The 12,513-nt window shown below is 44.9% G+C and overlaps 1 protein-coding gene across 1 annotated transcript in view; it reads left to right on the top strand.

Moving 5' to 3' along the window:
- The window catches only part of ANO10 (anoctamin 10), a 114,483-nt gene that overhangs the window by 73,807 nt on the left and 28,163 nt on the right, over positions 1 to 12,513 (top strand). Inside the window, exon 12 of the mRNA XM_006765103.2 lies at positions 8,981 to 9,097. Within this exon, the coding sequence (XP_006765166.1) occupies positions 8,981 to 9,097 (117 nt within the window). The remainder of the gene's footprint in view (positions 1 to 8,980; positions 9,098 to 12,513) is intronic.

Below are 12,513 nucleotides of genomic sequence, written 5' to 3'. Positions count from 1 at the left end.
GGAGTCACTTAAGAGATCATTCTTTTCACAACAAAAGAACACACAGATAGAAGGGGGTGAAGGTTTTTCTGAAGGAACGAGCTTGTTGGATTTCTGCCGTGTGGCATTGGGTGCCGATCGCTCACCAGTGCCCAGACCACAGCAAGCTCAGAGCGTAAAATCGTTTGCTCCTAAGAGAAGATATAATTAAATAATTCTGAAACATGACCAAAAATTGAATCTCTGAAGAGACAAATTCAATAGCAGTCTCTTTCTTCCACATCCATGTCCTATTTATTGAATTGCCTGCCCATTACTCATTTCTCCGGGAAACTAGCCTCCGTCCCTGACTGCAGTGGGTGCAGCTGTGGCTCCTGGTGGAAACAGCCGTGGCTTCTGGTGGAAGTGTGCCCCACCCCTGCCCCACTCCTGCCCCATGATGAGCAGTGAGCACCCAGTATAGGCGCCACCAGGCCACTCTTCCTTGGAGGGATTGGAACTGTCCCCAGGGGGCGCTCATCCTGGTCTGGCTGCTCCTGGAGCCGGGAGCTGTGAACTTGGGAGCTGTTGTTGGTGTCGGCTTTGGTCACACAGCCTGGGGAGCATTGAGAGCCCCTTTGGAGATGGATGGGAGCTCAGAGGCCTCAGGGGCCGGGGAGGGTCAGCACGTTCCTCTGGTGTGGTGTCCTGCGTTGTAGATGAGGGCCTGGTTGTACTGGGAGCAGTTCCTGGGCAGAGTGGTCCATGAAGTGGCTGGTTGCACACTGGGGAGCAGTGGCATCGACTAGATGACCGTTCAGGGGCTCCCAACCCTGAGATCCCAAGGTTCTCTAAAGGCACAGATGACATGTGTCTGAGTCCTTGCCAAATTTAAAAACTGGATTTTACAAAATTTTCTGCTTACGGTTGACCAAGCATATTGGGATTCCTTTGATAATCACATTTAGGTTTATGAAAGTAATACATATTCGTAATCTGAAAGGTCAAATATTTCTTTAAGAGCACAGTAATAACACAATTACAGGTCGCTGCTTTCTTCTCATTTCTTAGTGTCAGTGACTCAGTATTTTAGCCCTTCTAGTTACATCTACATTTCTAAAAAACATGTTCAGTTTTACTGACTCCCCTACTAAATAATATGAATGTATTTACACTCACCACATACTTCTGTTTCTCCATCCTCCCCACGTGGCTTTACATCGCAGTTTTTGGCTAAATTAATATTGAATAATTACATTACTATGTAACTGTTACTTACAGGTAAGCATATAGTGTGCCATGATTGTATTTCCTTAAACATAGTTGAGCTGATCATTGCCTCATATTTAATCTGCTTGGTTTTCTACGTACCTATGATGGATTCTTTCCTAAACTCGGTGCCCTTAAACACATCAGGTAACTTATCTGTGTTCTCTTCTGTTGTCTTCCTGGGAGAGGTTACTCCAGAATCATGGTGTCTGGTCCCGATCTTGGCACCTCTCTAAATATGCTGTGAGACTCTCCCCCTCACTCTAACTTCCTGAGAAGTAACTTCGCTTTGCTTCAACACCCTCTCCTAATCCCTTCCCTGCTGGCTGGTCCATGACAGAGAAATTTCAGGATCCTGCGTGTCTGAAAACTTCCCCATGGCCAGCTTCCCTCCAGTTTGGAAGGCTCTGCGCTGTTGCCTGCGGCGGTGGTGGGAGGCCAACGCTGGGCTCACCCTGTCTTCCACCCACGATCTGCTAGTCTCTTAGATGCTTTCAAGTTTATCCACGTTGTTTTGAAATTTCACAGTGCTATGTCTCGGTGGGTTGGGCTTCTTTTTTCTTTCCCATCAATTGAGCTTGACACATTTAAACTCCTGTTCTTCGGTTCTGTGACATTTCCTGAATTATTTCTTTGAAAAGTATCTTTCTCCATCTTTTATCTTTTCTATTCCTGGGCCTCCATTGCATTATCTGGATTTATCATTTGTTGTGTATTCCGCCCCGGCCCTCCCCCCCCCATTTTCTGTCTCCTTTTTTGTTTTGATTGTTTTAGTCTGTTTTGAGACTACACTGTATTTTCTAATTCTTCTGTTGAATTTATTTCTGTTGTCATATGGTTAGTGGCCAAGAGCTCTTTGTCCTCCGAATGATCTCACCCCCTTTAAAAATAGTCTTCTGCACTTTGCTTCCTGAAGGCACTGTCCTTTCTCCCAAGTTTTCTTTGGGTCCTTGCCTCGTCTGTCTCCTCCGAATTCCCGATTCAGTGTAATGGCATTTCCATTGCAGGGTGGGTGGGGGCTGCTCTGCTGGCGAGGAGAGAGGGGCCACAGGAGCCTGTCCGAGGTCGGGTTCACTGGGTCTGGGCACGGAGGGCTTTCATTTCAGTGAGGTTTGGGAGGAGAGGGGAGCAGAAATAAGCTCATCTGTTTATTCCAGAACTGCCTCAAATCCCAGTATTACATTTTGATTTTAACCATTTGGTAATTAACTTTTCTCCTGCTCAGTCTATCTAATACTTATTAAGAAATGCCTGCAGCTCTTTAAAACTTCCTCTTCTCTTTAAAGCTCTCTTCAGGGCGATGTACCAATCTCATTTCCCTGAGGGCCGTTACTTGTCTAGTTTTGTTTTTATCACTGAGTTCTGTGCATTTGTAATTTTTACTACATTGTTTAATTTTAGATCGGCCAAATTCTGAATTGTTACATCCAAGTCTAATGTTTATGTTTTGTTTCTGCCTCCACCTACTTGAAGATGGAAGTAACTACAAATGTAAAACTGTGTACAGAAATTAGGCTAAGAAACTTTTAGATTCTATCTGGACTAGCAGGGACAGTATGTTCTTACCCACCCACACAAGGTGAGAAATTCAATACCGTTGGGCCTTCAGTCTTGCCTTTCGGTCTCCCTTCATCTGAAGTAAAAGGGGAGAGGCAATACATCGTTTTGTTATTAAACAAAATAAAGCATAAACATTCTTCTTTGGAAACACATTTTTTAAATTAAACTCAAAGTTGACTTTATTATGTAATTCCTTGAATGGGAACCTTGGTTTGCATAACGACCGGTCTCCTCAAGAATGGTTTTCGGAAATGTGCAGAATATGCCGTTCAGATGGTTCCGTGTCATTTCTAAAGGGCCCTAGCGTGTAGAGGCGCTTCTGCGGGGGCTTGGCTGTGCTTTCTGATGCTTTAACCTTAAAATAAGGATAGAAGGTGGAAGTCTAATCACCGAGTAAACTTTTTCAACTACTTGATTTCTCAAGCTTTTGCCAAATGTTGGGTCACGGTCAGTTTACTTTTGAATTATCTACAACCTACGCATGGTTTGAATATTCCATATTGTTTAAAATGAGAAAAAAAATTATATCAAGCAAGAACACTACACTGGGGTGAAAGTTAAGCATTTATGAAATTAACTATGTACTTGTGCCTGAAAACTTCTCTCCACCTAGAAGGCCACCTACGTTACCGTAGGCACAAGCCATCAGAGCAGATAGAGCCACTAGGAGGCAGGCACCGAACCTCAGTTTCCTCACCTGCCAAATGGGAATGTAGCTTCTCGCTGTGAACATTAAGTGAGTAAATATACGGGAAGCACGTGGAGGAGGGTCTGGCACACGGTAAGCACTGTATTCAAGAGTTAATTTAAAAAGGAGGAACTGCTTTCCCCGGGGACTGGGCGGCCGAGAAATCGCTTCAAGACTTTCCCACCCTCACCCACCATGTGTGCCCGTGCTGGGCTGGTTAGCTGTCACCTGCCAAGTCCAAGGGTTCTGTCCCAGTGTCAGTCACCCTTCTCCCTTTTCTGCTCAAAACCAGTAATTCGCACCTTCTGTGTTAAGATTATACTTGGTCCAAACAGGAAGACATGTCACCCACCTTCCCATGTGCTACTACACATGATCACATGCCAAGCCCTCTGACAGCAAGGGAGACGTACGGGTATTTAAGACGAGGAGCAATTTACCATCAGGCCATTCCCTCCCATTCTGAGCTCACCACAAGGACAGTGGCCCAGGGTCTCAGGGAGCATTTGAACCTTGGATCTACACTGTGATTGTTCCATTTGATTCACAAGTGGCTTTTATGTGATTGTATATTGACTTGACACTTAAAAAAATAACCATCGGGCTCCGCCGGCGTGGCTCGGAGTGGTTGAGCATCGATCTGTGAACCAGGAGGTCATGGTTTGATTCCCAGTCAGAGCACACGCCTCAGTTGCAGGCTCAATCCCCTGTAGGGGGCATACTGGATGCGTGTCTCCCATGGATGTTTCTCTCTCATCATTGATGTTTCTGTCTCTCCCTCTCCCTTCCACTCTCTCTGTAAAAGTCAATGGAAAAAATATCCTCGGGTGAGGATTGAAAAAAAATAAAATGCCTTTGGTTCTTAAAATAATGGGGTTCAGAGAGGTCCTGGGCTGGGGGATAGGGTTTCAGGCTGGGAGCTGGCACCTCAGAGAGCACACAACTCTAGTTCTTTAAAACTTTATTTAAAAAAAACTTTTATACCTAGGGAAATGTGGGAGTATCCATGGGAATGCACCAAATAAAGAAACTTTATTAGTACAACTGGTTACAGGGTAGAGTTTTAACACCCCTGGTGTATACCCTAAGAGCCATCCATCCTCTGCAGTGGAGGGATACAGTGAGGTTTCAGTCAAGAGTAGAAAATGTAGAGTTGCAAGGAATATTTTGTTTCCTATGCATAGAATTTTGAAAATTTGAGACTTTGTATCCCAAAATGGGACATCTTATGGTAAGTAATTAAAAAAAGAGTTTTATTTGTACTCAATTTCTTAATATTTCTTTTGTAATTGGATGCACTTTTACTGTGAGTTAAACCTGGGATTGAATGTTTGATGTTATTTAAATAGGTTTCCAACTGGGGGAGAGTGTTTTCTGGGCCACCACAGCTGTGTTATGTAAGAGAGGAAGTCATTATATCACCTTCCAAAAATACTTTCCTGACAAAATATTTTGCAATCAGGATATGTCTGTTTAAATATGTACTACTACAGACCTTGTTATCTTGATGTACAATGTACATTTTTAAATTAATGCTTTAGAGCATTTTTCGTTTTACAGTAAAATTATATTGAAAGTACAGAGTTACCATATACCCCCAGTTCCCCCAGTTTCCCCTACTATTCACATCTTTCATTAGTATGGTACATTTGTCATAGTTGGTAAACCAGTATTGATCTGTTAGTAACTAAGGCCACAGTTTACATTAGGGTTCACTCTGTGCTGACCTTGGGCTCAGCTTCTCTCTTGGGACTACAACCCTACACAAGGCCCTCTCCCCGAAGATGCTTTCCTTAAAGGACACGCCCCTGGCTTTAGCGTGAGCGAGCGTAGAACCTGCAGTTACTTGTCTTACAAGGCACCATGAGAAGGGGCTCCCTGTGGCCCCAGCTTCCTGAAGACAGTCCTCTAATGCACTCACTTTGGTGCTGACTCCCTGGCCCACTTTCCTTTGTGGGGTTGAACATGACATTGGCCGCTCTCTGAGGCTCCTTAGGGAGTTCCTTCCTTTGTCTCAGGAGACGAGCTGTACTTTCTGCTCCATCAGAAGTTGTGGCAAATTCTCTTGTTTTCCTGTCTCTCTCTCTCTCTCTCTCTCTCTCTCTCTCTCTCTCTCTCTCTTTTTAAGAGCATATACTTCTGTCATTTCAGGGGACCCTGGGGAGGTGGAAGAAGTAGCTGTGCATGCTACCATCTTACAATGAAAATTTCTGAGGCTTTTTTTTTTCCTTGAGAGCCTAATTGCACATATTTTTTTCAATCTTGACTCCATTAACCATTTATGGATTGGCATTTGGCGTGTAATTCGTCCGGTAATCATCAGAGGATGTTTTTCGGATGGAATTTCTTTTATTCAGTGGTGGCTGGCTCTGAATGGAAAGAGGTGCCACTGTAGAAATCAGATTAGCTTTCCAGAATTTCAAGAATTCAACTCTAATTTGCATTTTCTATTTCAGAAGAGAGGGTTGGGGACACACTGCTATAAACACAGCTGCTACTGTCGGTCACGTCGTGAGTTTTCTAGTTTTTGTAAAATAAAAGGGTCCTGCTCACTCTCTGTGTGCCTGGCACAAGCTCCTGAGGGCTGACAGCCCTGCAGTGACCAAAGGTGCGGTACGTGCTGCTGGCAGAGTAGGTGGGACCTACCGCTGGCGCTGGAAGGGGTTCCACTGCTGAGTGCTAATCTCCTCTTCTTTCCTCCCCTAACGAAGGCACCCTGTAATCATTACTTGAAGCACATTGTTTGGAGTGCCAACCTCTTTGTATGTATTAGTTTTTAAATTCTGCCCATTTGCCCTAGCCGGTTTGGCTCAGTGGAGAGAGCGTTGGCCCAAGAACTGAAGGGTCCCAGGTTTGATACAGGTCAAGGGCACGTACCTCAGTTGCAGGCTCGATCCCTGGCCCTGGTTGGGGCACATGCGGGAGGCAACCAATCGATTTGTCTCTCTCATATCGATGTTTCTCTCTCTGTGTCTCTCCCACTCCCTTCCACTCTCTCTAAAAATCAATGGAAAAATATCCTCAGGTGATGATTAACAAAAAAGTAAAAAAAGATAAAATTCTGCCCATCCTCCCCCCCCACCCCCCAGCAAATGTTTTTTCTCTCCCTTACTTTGTTTAGGATATAATTATGTGAGTTTTACTTTAAAAGAAGATTGTTGGTGAAGAATCACAGTCGTGGCCCAGAAATTGTCTTCTCTTTTCATAGACAGACTATGAAAAGCCCATCAACTATTCATTTTGAGTATGTTTTTCTGCAAATCTGCGCAGATCCGTATTTCATCTTAGGTTTTCTTTTATTTGTGAAAACAAGCTGAAATGCTTTTTATCATTTTTCTCTCACTTCAGTTAGCATAGTTTTTTAGCCTTAAAACAGACTTGCTGTATGGAAAATATAAACAAGATTTTAAAAATTAAACTTTTGAAACTTGGTGGGTGTCTTAAATTATCCTTTCCTGACCGTGGAGACAGTGTTGGCTCATCTCTGCCTCTTTTCACCCCAAGCTGCAATGGTGTCCTCCCCACCCCATTCATTCCCAAGCATCCGAGGTTGTCAGGGTGGGGCCAGGGCAGAGAGAAAGAGTTTACTAGCAACAGCTCATACATTAACGAACAGGTGTCTGTGAACGGGGATGCTCCTCAATCCTCCCAGGGGTGTGTTCACTTTTTTTTTAAAACGATATGTTTAAACCAAACAAACCTGTAAGATCAGTGGAACTTCTGGGTGTGTAGCCGAGTCAGGGTGCGGGGGAGGGCATCGTGGTGGCAGAAGGTTTGGGAGGTAAGGATGTGGTGGACGAAGGCCACATCTGAGCAACGTGCCCTGTATACACCCCTCCACCCCCCAGGCATTTGCAGAACGAGTGCATGAAAAACAATTGCCGGACTCTGAGTCCCCAGGTGTCTGGTTTGAGTCTGCACTGGGCACAGGGACAGTTGTGACCAGGTGAGCGGGTTAGGAGCCAGACAGGGCTGGTGTCACTCATTGGTGAAGTGGGGGATCCCTGTGTTCTTTTTCACAAACGTGTTTTTCCCCATGAAAAGTCACACATGTCCACTACATGCTGAAGATAAAGAGATCACCTGTAGCACCACCATCCATAGAAACCCACTGTGACCAGCTGACACATGTTACAAGCCCCTTAGGGCCGAGGGAAGCCCACAGTGGGTCTTTCTTCTCACTAATCCCCACCGAGAGTCCAAGGAAGAGAAAACAGGGTCAGATTTGTTAGGAGAGAGGAAGGAAGCCAGTGCCTGAGTCATGATGGGGCTTTGACACCTTAGGACACGCCGTTTCTCAACAACATGGAAGCTGTCTTTTGTTTATCTCCACTTCAGAGGTTAAATGCAGTTATATCACAGTATTCTAGTGGAATGAAATGATGGAAACAGCCACGTGTTATTTATCCTTCATCCTCCTTTTGAAAATATGACAGTAAAACATTCATTTAATTTTTCAGCTGTCGTTCTGTTGTTGTTAGTAATTCAATGCAACATTTCTTAGAGGCTGTCTCATCTCCTTCACTGATATTTCTAAATGTCTTTTATTTCTTACCTTTAAAATTATTTCACAGCCTTTCATATTTAATGACTCATGCTATCATCAAAGAGGCAACTTTATTTCTTAATCGTTCAGATTTCTGTGGGTGTGGATCCTGGGTCACAAAATGCTGTTAGAATTGGAGACCCATCGGGAGTTGAGGTTGTGCATCTAACAGGCTTACCATTGGAAACAGTCCTGGTGGCTTATTTCTGTGCCAGAGAGCGAGAAGCAGAGTTATAAACCTCCCATCGTTGTCACAGAGAACCTCTTTACGCTGTTGAGGTCAAAGGGAAATCACACAGCCACGCTGTAGGTTTCCCGTGTTATACTGGACATACTCCGTGCATTGTAAAGGACGATCTCTGCATGTCTGTGTACCTGCCCGGCAGTATTTGGAGTCAGCACTGTAATGTAGTGCATCACTATCAGGCACTTCATCAATATTTATTGGTTATTATTTCATGAAAGAAACTACACAGGCTCTATGGAGGGTGCAGAGGGTCCGGGGCACCTGCTGTGTCAGACACATGCACGTCATGTCGCTCGGCCTGAGGCCCAGCACAAGGAGGGTGTTGCTGGGTAAAGAACAAAGTGATGGGAATGTCGGATGCTGAGGTGCGTTGGCCGTTAAGACCCAGAGAGAGAAAAGCATTGTGTGGACGACTGTCCAGAATAATCTTTGTTTCTTCCTATAAAACGGTGAGGGCAGCCTAGGGTATCAATTTAAGGGAATAACTGATTTTAAAAGAACAGAGCAAAGCAGTCGGTAGTGATTGAATGGGCCACAGTGGGTGGACTAACTGTAACTCCTGGGCCTGGTTGATCTTTGATGCATTGCAGGCCAGTAATTAGAAACGGCCCAAGATTAATGCGCAGGACCGCAGACTGCTCGGCTCCTCATCGGTTTCCTCGCCCCTGCGGTCGACTGTGGCACATCAACGTGTACTCTTTCTTGTTTTCAGCACGCTCTCCTGGCTTTGAAGTTTATACTCGCCTTTGCCATCCATGATAAACCACAGCACATCCAGCTGAAACTGGCCAGATTGGAATTTGAGTCTTTGGAGGCACTGAAGCAGCAGGTAAGGGCAGCTGTCCTGAAAATAAACGTGTGTCTCTGGCAAAGGCCAGGAGACGCAGTTCGGAGCGCTGGCTCTCAGCGTGTCCTCCGGCCTCGACCTGACCAGTTTAATAGACACAGAAGTCTCCCGTTCAGGAGGGCATCGCAAAACCCACCTCCTGGTAACGTGAGCCACAAGCAGGTTAATGAGCAGAATAAACTAAGCAAAACAAAAATAAGCAATGTTAAATGAAGAATAGGGCTGGCATTCAGCAAAGAGCAGAGGTTTCCCAGAAGCACCTGGGGCGCTCCTCACAGTTTGAGTCTGCCTCTACGGGAACATGAAGCAGGACGAAGTGAGTAAGTAGAATCCTGAGTATCTTGCGGAGTGAGGGAGAACAAGGAAGTGTGGGCAGAAACTGCAAAAAATGTCAAAAAGTAGAAACCTCTTCCCCTGACTTCCACATTCTACTAGAGACCAAAGAAATGAGAGAGAGAGAGAGAGAAAGAGAGAGAGAGAGAGAGAGAGAGAGAGAGAGAGAGAGAGAATGAATATACCATGCTGGAACTTACCAGTTCTCCCTCACGGCAAGGGTTTGAATAATTCCTTCACTTCCCTAATGCCATTTTCAGACTCACTTCCATTCACATACTTCCTCCTCTGTCCTTCTTCTTTTTACCAACATGCATATGTTCTTTTTAAGAAAAAAATAAATATCAGATGAAATCTTAGAATGAAATTTATTTTCCCATAATATGTATTTTAGACATAAATCTTGAGGCCATGAATCAAGTGGGGAAACCAAGATGCCACAGGAGGCAGGTGGGACTTGCTTGTAAATTCCTCAGGAAACCTCCGGAAGGCTGAGTGAGTGAGACCGAGACAAGGACAGGCCCGCAGGCTGCTAACCTGGCGCCCCGTTCAGAATTTAAAGCATTTGTTCAGCTCTCACTTAAGGCGAGGCTGAGACCGCATGGGCGAGGGGCAGAGGAGGAAATGAACAGGAGGGGTGGGCAGAGCCGCCCTGCCACACAGGGACGCTCCTTCGTCTTTGCAAGGAGCCTGTGGGCACAGACAGCTGCACTGGCCTCGATGCTCAGACCCTCAGCTTACACCGTCCTCCTTCCTGAGACAGCACTGCCCCAGGATGCCCATGAGTCCTGGCTCCTCCCGCTGTGCGTCCATCTCTGCTTCCACAGTTGTCTTCCGCCCACTTTGCAGAAGGAACCATCTTGACCCTATCATGTGCCTTGCCCCCAGGGTGAGAATCTCCCAGGGGACAGAGAGCCTTTCAAAACCGAGGTGGCGCAGCCCCGCAACCTCCCGCCCTCCAAACCGAATCGTCTCCTTACGAGATGCATTTTTAAACCTCATCCAGAAACGTATGTCCAATAATTGTTTACTAAAATGTATATTATATTTATATGATTTTAATCATTTATGCATCAGTATAATTGTAATGACCAGTCAGTGCAGAAGAAAATTTTAAATACTTACAGTATAGGACATTTTCATTTATGAGCATATTATAATTTCAAGCAAGCAAATATATTTTGGTAGGATACATTTCTTTGGGAGAAGTGGAAAGAATGTGACTTCAGAGGGAAAAAGGCAAGACATAAAATTTTTACTATTGATTAATAACATTTGTGTATTTTTAAATGTGTGATGGTGGATATCACGTTAGTATAGTGCTTATTAGACTTGGGTATCTTTAATAGAGTGATCTTCAATTTTATTTATAAGTGTCATTATTTGCAGTATGCTAGAAGTTTCATTATTGATGAAAATGTTAGATGTCAACTTAAAATTGTGTGGAAAGGCAGGTAACATCCAAAAGATTTAGGGGGTACGTAAGCAAAACAATTTACAACTATAAGCATTGTCATTGTTCGTTGACTACATTCCTAGTGCAATGTCACAGACGGGCAGGCAGCTTGCGGCCGGCACACACACACCTTCGCCCAGGTCAAGGCCAGTCTGGCTCTGTGTTAGTAAAGCTCTCCTCTCACCAGGAGTTCATGTGCTCATGTGTTTGTCTGAAAGCAGAGGGTCTCTATTGATGTTGGATATTAATAACATGTCTCATGGTACTAACTACATTTACCTGAAAGTCCTGCTACAGAGCTGTTTTGTTTGCTCTCAGGGGACTCACGGATATTAGAGTTTATTAAGAATCTGGCTAAATGATCTCTCTAGTCCTCTCAGCTCCTAGAGTCCCACCTCTTCAGACACACCCTGCCTGACCATGCAGCAAAGCCCTAATTCAGAGGCACAATTTATTTACACTCATCTAACCAAAATTCTATCTCCTATTATTTAAAAAGAAGAAAAATATCTAAAAGGTTGTAGGTCTCTCTGGGCCTTTTTCTCCCATGGACATAGCTGTGATTCTCTGATTAAGATCACCTTCTGACAACACATGGTTCTGGTGCTGGTTTTGCTGTGAGGGCCCTGGAGGGACAGAGCTGTGTGAAAGGCTTTGACTCGGTGCATTTATCAAACGCCTTCAGACAGGACGTTCCCAGCTTGCACTAGAGGTGACTTTAAATTAGAGCGTGCGCAGCTCATGTCTCCGCTCCTTCAAGTGGGCAGGAGTCAGGGTCTCCAGGACCTTGTCTGCAAACCAGGGAGAGGTGTCCTCCCTCCACTGCTTCCTTGTTAAAGTGACAACCTGAGAAGACAAGGTCCAGGGTAGAAGCTGGGCTGAGATCTGTCCCAGCTGCCCCCTCCCCTCTCTCCGTGCTGGCCCGCGTTCACGCTGTGCATGCTCCGCACTGCCGCGGGGGCCCGCGTTCACGCTGCTGTCATCATCTTGCCACTGCCCAGAAGTCCCCAAAAGGCCAGACGGTCCGAGGTGTGAAGGTCACCTGCTTTGTGCTTTTCAGAAACTCAAATTAACTGGCGTGACTTCAGTGTACTTGCTGAACTATTGACATTTCCAGGATATAGAATTTTTCTTATTTTTCTTTAATCTGACATTTAACAGACTGCTTTGTAAACAGGCAGAGCTTCGACCCACTGGGCTTTCCCCATGTATCCGAGGCAGGGAGAGCGTCCGCCCTGTCCTCCGGTCAGTTGGTGGGCCCCCGATCGAAAACGGAGTTGTTGAAAGCATGCTTAAGAATAAGTCTCATTAATGCCCAGCCTGTCTCCACACTCTCTATTAAGTGGCCAGAAATTGACAGCAAGCTTGTCAATAGAAATGATTACATATGATTAGTTATTATATCGTATTTAATTTATATTTGAATTGCTACTTTTCAACTCTCTTTCCATTTTATGGACAAAATGCAATTGAGAAATTTAAGTCATCAGAGTTCTTAAATTGGGCTGTGCAACCTGAATGTAGAACTTTTGAAAAATACGTGTGCCTAGACCCCATACTCTGAAGTTCCTGATTCCCTAGATCTGAGCGGGGGCAGGCACCTACATGT

This window comes from Myotis davidii, unplaced genomic scaffold (assembly GCF_000327345.1).
Source record: "Myotis davidii unplaced genomic scaffold, ASM32734v1 scaffold81, whole genome shotgun sequence".
NCBI lineage: Eukaryota > Metazoa > Chordata > Mammalia > Chiroptera > Vespertilionidae > Myotis > Myotis davidii.
Note: the sequence above shows the minus strand (reverse complement) of the source record. Positions and strands in the feature narration are given on the sequence as shown.